The sequence below is a fragment of the Hylobates moloch genome, unplaced genomic scaffold (genome assembly GCF_009828535.3).
Source record: "Hylobates moloch isolate HMO894 unplaced genomic scaffold, HMol_V3 SCAFFOLD_511, whole genome shotgun sequence".
NCBI classification, from domain to species: Eukaryota; Metazoa; Chordata; class Mammalia; order Primates; family Hylobatidae; genus Hylobates; species Hylobates moloch.
In genome coordinates, this window is record NW_026652786.1 from 1 (window position 1) to 4,970 (window position 4,970).

Here is a 4,970-nt window from a genome sequence, read left to right on the forward strand (position 1 = left end):
ATCATGGCCATGAAAATGTTAAATTTTTGAAGATGCTCCCTTTTGGGGAATTCAGGGGCAGGAGAAGGAAGAAAAGTTCCATGAAGAATCAAAGGCAGTAATGGGAAGGATAGGAGGAGAAAATGGAAAGCGGATGTCTGTTACATCGTGTTACTGTCAGCTTGCATCTTTTTCCATTAGACTGGGAAATAGTGAAAATTCAGAGACTAGAGAGTAAATACTGTTTATCTTTCTCTTTCCTGCACAGCACCAGGTCCTAAAGCCCTAATACAGAGCAGATGTTCATGAAGTTCTCTGGACGTTGAATTGAAATGGAGGAATAGGTTTCTGAAAGTGGCCTTACAAGGCACATATTGCAAAGTGGTCAGGTTGGAAGATTACAGACAAAAAACTAATTGAGCTGGGGATGTAAAAGGCTTGACTGAATTTAGGAAGAGTAGTTTGGACAGATTTCTTGAGATGCTAGGATGCAATGAGTTTGGGGACAATGGGGTGATGGAAAAGGGTACACACCTAAGTATAGACCACTACACATGAGTGTAGACCACCAGCAGGCAAGGGATGGCTCTGAGAGCAGACAGAGGAATGACTGGCCATGCTGGCTTCAGGTCACAATGCTGCCATTCACTACAGCATGTCACTCAACGTCTCTGAGCCTCAGTGTCCTCATCTATAAAATTGGAAAAATCTCTGCCTTTATTGTATAACTTATTTAATGGTGGTTGTGACAAGATTAAAGGCTGCAAAGGAGAATAGTTGAGCCAACTTCATCTTAGACTATGTTAAGATGAAGAAGAGTTGACACCCTGGATTTCCGTGCTGGGAGCCCATGCCAGAGTCTTGATATTGTTAACCGAGGGTCATGTGGGTGATACTTGGGTGATACATGGGTCACATGGTAATTTACAATGTACAAGTCAATTTCACACCATTAACTCATAGGGCTTTCACTGTGACCTAAACAGGAAATGTACTGCTCTCTGTGCTTTGTTGCTTAGTTACAGATGCTCACAGAGCTTAGGTAATTCATTCAGGTAAACCCATGCCATACATGGTACGGTGAGTGATAGCCCAGTGACACCTCACTTCAGACCTGGTGTTTGTCTTCCACATAGCTCTGTCCTTAAGCCAAAAACTTGGGCCAATCACATCTCTGCTCCACATTTTAAGAATAGGATTTAAAAACTAATAATTAAAGGAAAGTCTGACATGAACAAAGGTAATAAATAACTAAAGTTTCTCTTCCTCACTCAACCTAATCAAAATTGTAGAAATGCTGGCTGTGAGAGCTACAAGGAAACCAAGCACATGGGTACAAAAATTTGTAGGATCTGCAGTTCCAAGTGCTGTGACTCAGAGCCCAGGGGCAGGGAGTGACAAGACTCAGCTCTTGTTAGTGCTGTAAGGCTACAGACACATGAATCTATTCACCCAACTATTAGACAGTACATGTGTAATTGTTATCATTTGAGAGGCTAAAAGTATTTATGACATAAAAAGGATTATAAAGAGATTAAAAAGAGGGCAACTCACAGTTATCAGTGGCTCCCTGGAGTAGAGAAGTAAATTACACAGTCTCTCTCTTCTATTGTTTGAAATTTTACCATAAAAATGCATTACTTTTATAATTTTCTTAAAACACATAAGTCCCCCTCAAAACTGATTTTGTGAACGAGGAGTATGTCCAAACTTGAAAAGGCTGATTGTTACAGCCCAATCTCTGATTCCCAGGACCCAAATTAGTTGACAAGAAAAAGTGGTGCTTTTTCCTCCCCAAGGAACCTTTATGAAATAGTGGTGTTGTCATAAAAATGCCTCCCAGTCTGTGAAGGAACAGGTTAGACCAGGGGTTCACCTGTGGAAGTCATTCTCCATGTGGAAAAGCAAGTCATCTCCAGCATCTGACTATCTGCACTCCAGGCTGAGAGCTGGTGCTAATCCTCTACAACACCCAGTGCCATCGTTATCTCTGACATAGTAAGACTGTGAAGTCAGCACCCATCCCACCCACACTCACCTCCTTCCCCCATTTATGAATATCTCCAATTGCTTTGTCTCAAATCATGAACTTAAGAGGAAAGTTAGATTTTAAAAAGAAGCATCTACATATCTAAAGTCTTAAATCTGCTGATTGATCTCCACTCTTGGCTCAAAGAGTTATCTTTCAGTTATGATGAGTTATCTTTCTTCTACATTTCTGCAGCCCTGTGCTTGAACTCTTCCTATGACTACCATTAGAATCCATCCTAAATTTATCATTTGACTGTCTGCCCATCTACCTGGCCCTACATGAGCTTCTGGAGAGAAAGAACCAAGACTGGTCCCTCTTGATATCTCATCCACTTCACCCTCACCTACACTTGAAACATGATACTTGTCCCTTCCTATAGTATGTGTTCAGAGTTTGCTTACTGAATCTGACAGGTGTGGTGAACCCTAATTCTGAACACACACTGCCAGAACTAACACACCCTTGATCCTTGGTGGATCCGTTATAATTGCATTCAAATGAAGCAGCAGCTAGGAGACATCACGGTGACTTCAGCTCCCAATTGAATTGTCATTGACTTACTTAGCTCCCAATTGATAGTCAACCAAATACAACCCATCCACTGGATTCCTGAACATTTAAGTTTAATAGCTGTTTTTTTTTTCTTTTTTAGCATTTTTCCCTCTAAACATTGAATCTATATCCGGGGAAATTATCTGGTCCCTGGACTGCCTTGAATGCTCCTGAGTCAAGAGTAACTTGAGGTCTTAAATGTCTATTCTGAAGCCCCTCTTTTGCACAGGGACAGTCACTGACTAGCAGGAGATGCCAGTCTATTAAATCTATCATCCCAGCATCCCCTTTCTCTGATGAAGCAAAATTAAACACCTTCTTTACTCATAAATTTGGTAGGTTTTAGACAATGATGAAGAATCTGACATGGGCCACACACAGTGGCTCATACCAGTAATCCCAGCAGTTTTGGAGCCTGAAGCAGGAGGATTGCTTGAGCCCAGGAGTTCACATCTGGGCTCAAAACCATTCTGGGCAGCATAGACCCCACTTTATTTTCTACAGAAAACTTAAAATTTAGCCATGTGTGGAGGCATGCATTTGTGGTCCCAGCTATTCAAGGGGCTGAAGTGGGAGGACCTCTTGAGCCTGACAGCTCAAGCTGCTGTGAGCTGTAATCATGCCACTGCACTCCAGCCTGCCCAACAAAGTGAGACTCTGTCTCTCAAAAAGAAAAAAAAAAATGAAAGAATGAGACACGTTTCACTCAAATTATAGCACCCCATCATAGACCAAGGGCCAGGCGGTCAGCTAACCTTGAATGTAGCCCATTTTCCTCTCTTACCTCACTACCAAAAAGCCAGTCCTATTGCCAGATATTGAATATGTCCAGGGCTGGATTTATTTGGTCCCCAGGAGGGTCTTAGACTCTTCCAGCATTTTAGGAAGAGGAAAAAAGCTCCAAAGTAGCAAAGTATGGACAAGTTAGCCCCCAGCCACATGCCCTGAGACTACTCCCCAGAGGGGGCATTCTTGCCCACGCCAGCCCTATCCGTACTCACAACCCAATCCGACCCACAACCAGAGAAGCCCCTGGAGCCCAGAGAGCACCCGGACAGCCACACATCCAAAGGGAGCTCTGCCTCACCATTGGGTTCCTAATTAACTGAGTGAGTGGGTGTGTTCTGCATGATGAGAGGCATTGGTATGACGCGTCAGGAAACACGTCATGATGTCATCACTGTAACATGACAAGAATTGCAGCCATGGCTGGAACCTTTATAAAGTGACCAAGCACACCTTCCCATCCAGTCTCAGCGTGGGGTGAAGCCTGGCAGCTATGAAGATCCATTATCTGCTGTTTGCTTCACTCTTCCTGTTTTTGGTGCCTGTTCCAGTAAGATGGGCTGGGAAATCTAAGGATTGAGCTAATTGAGAATATATAATTCAGAGTCAGTATTTCTCCATCCTTCAGAGTGCTTTAGACCAAGCAGGTTTGTTGTATGGGAACTAGGCATCACTATTTTTTTTTTTTTTTCAGACAAGAGTCATTGAGTCCAGGCGCGGTGGCTCACGCCTGTAATTCCAACACTTTGGGAGGCTGAGGTGGGTGGAATACGAGGTCAAGAGTTCAAGACCAGGCTGGCCAAGATGGTGAAACCCTGTCTTTACTGAAAATACAAAAATTAGCTGGGCACGGTGGTGGGCATCTGTAATCCCAGCTACTCAGGAGGCTGAGGCAGAGAATTGCTTGAACCTGGCAGGCGGAGGTTGCAATAAGCCGACATCACACCACTGCACTCTAGCCTGGGCGACAGGGTGGGAGTCCATCTCAAAAAAAAAAAAAAAGAATCATTAAGAAACTAAATATCTCCCCAAAGCTATCTATCTCTTTCCCCACCTCTTCAAGGAAAGATTGTTATACCTGCTGATGAGACATGAATCAGACATAAAATTTTAATACAGCAGGGAAGATTGATTTACTCTGAGAATAGAAGCACAGGCTCCTGTTTTACTAAGTGCAGTGGTTGGAGGTGGAGTGTTTGGGCTGCCTCTGAGGACACCACAGCCTCAGCAACCCCACTGTTCCTGCGGCAGTCACAGGGTCACGCTACTTCCCCTGTGCCACTGTGGGTCCACAGCTGAGCTGCAGCCTTAGAAACATTGTCTATGGGTTTTTTAGTCATACCTTTATTTTCCTCCTGATTTTATAGAAAAAGGAAAAGGAAACAAAAGAATACAAGAAAAGCAACAGATGAGTTATTTGAGGAATTCCAGAAGCCTTGTACATGTACCAAAAGCCTTCCTAAAACTTTTCCATGTGTGCTATTTTGTCATTTCAGGTCACGGAGGACTCATGAACACATTACAGAAATATTATTGCAGAGTCAGAGGCGGCTGGTGTGCTGTGCTCAGCTGCCTTCCAAAGGAGGAACAGATTGGCAAGTACTCGATGTGTGGCTGAAAA

General features: G+C 43.5%; 1 protein-coding gene across 1 annotated transcript; it reads left to right on the forward strand.

Annotated features, from left to right (window-relative positions):
- The first annotated feature begins 3,842 nt into the window (after window positions 1–3,842).
- Window positions 3,843–4,967, forward strand: LOC116464371 (beta-defensin 103A-like). The gene is made up of 3 exons (XM_032147625.1): window positions 3,843–3,899; window position 4,321; window positions 4,846–4,967. Exons 1-3 carry the CDS (start codon window positions 3,843–3,845, stop codon window positions 4,965–4,967), a joined length of 180 nt encoding a protein of 59 aa, XP_032003516.1.
- The last annotated feature ends 3 nt before the right edge of the window (window positions 4,968–4,970 follow it).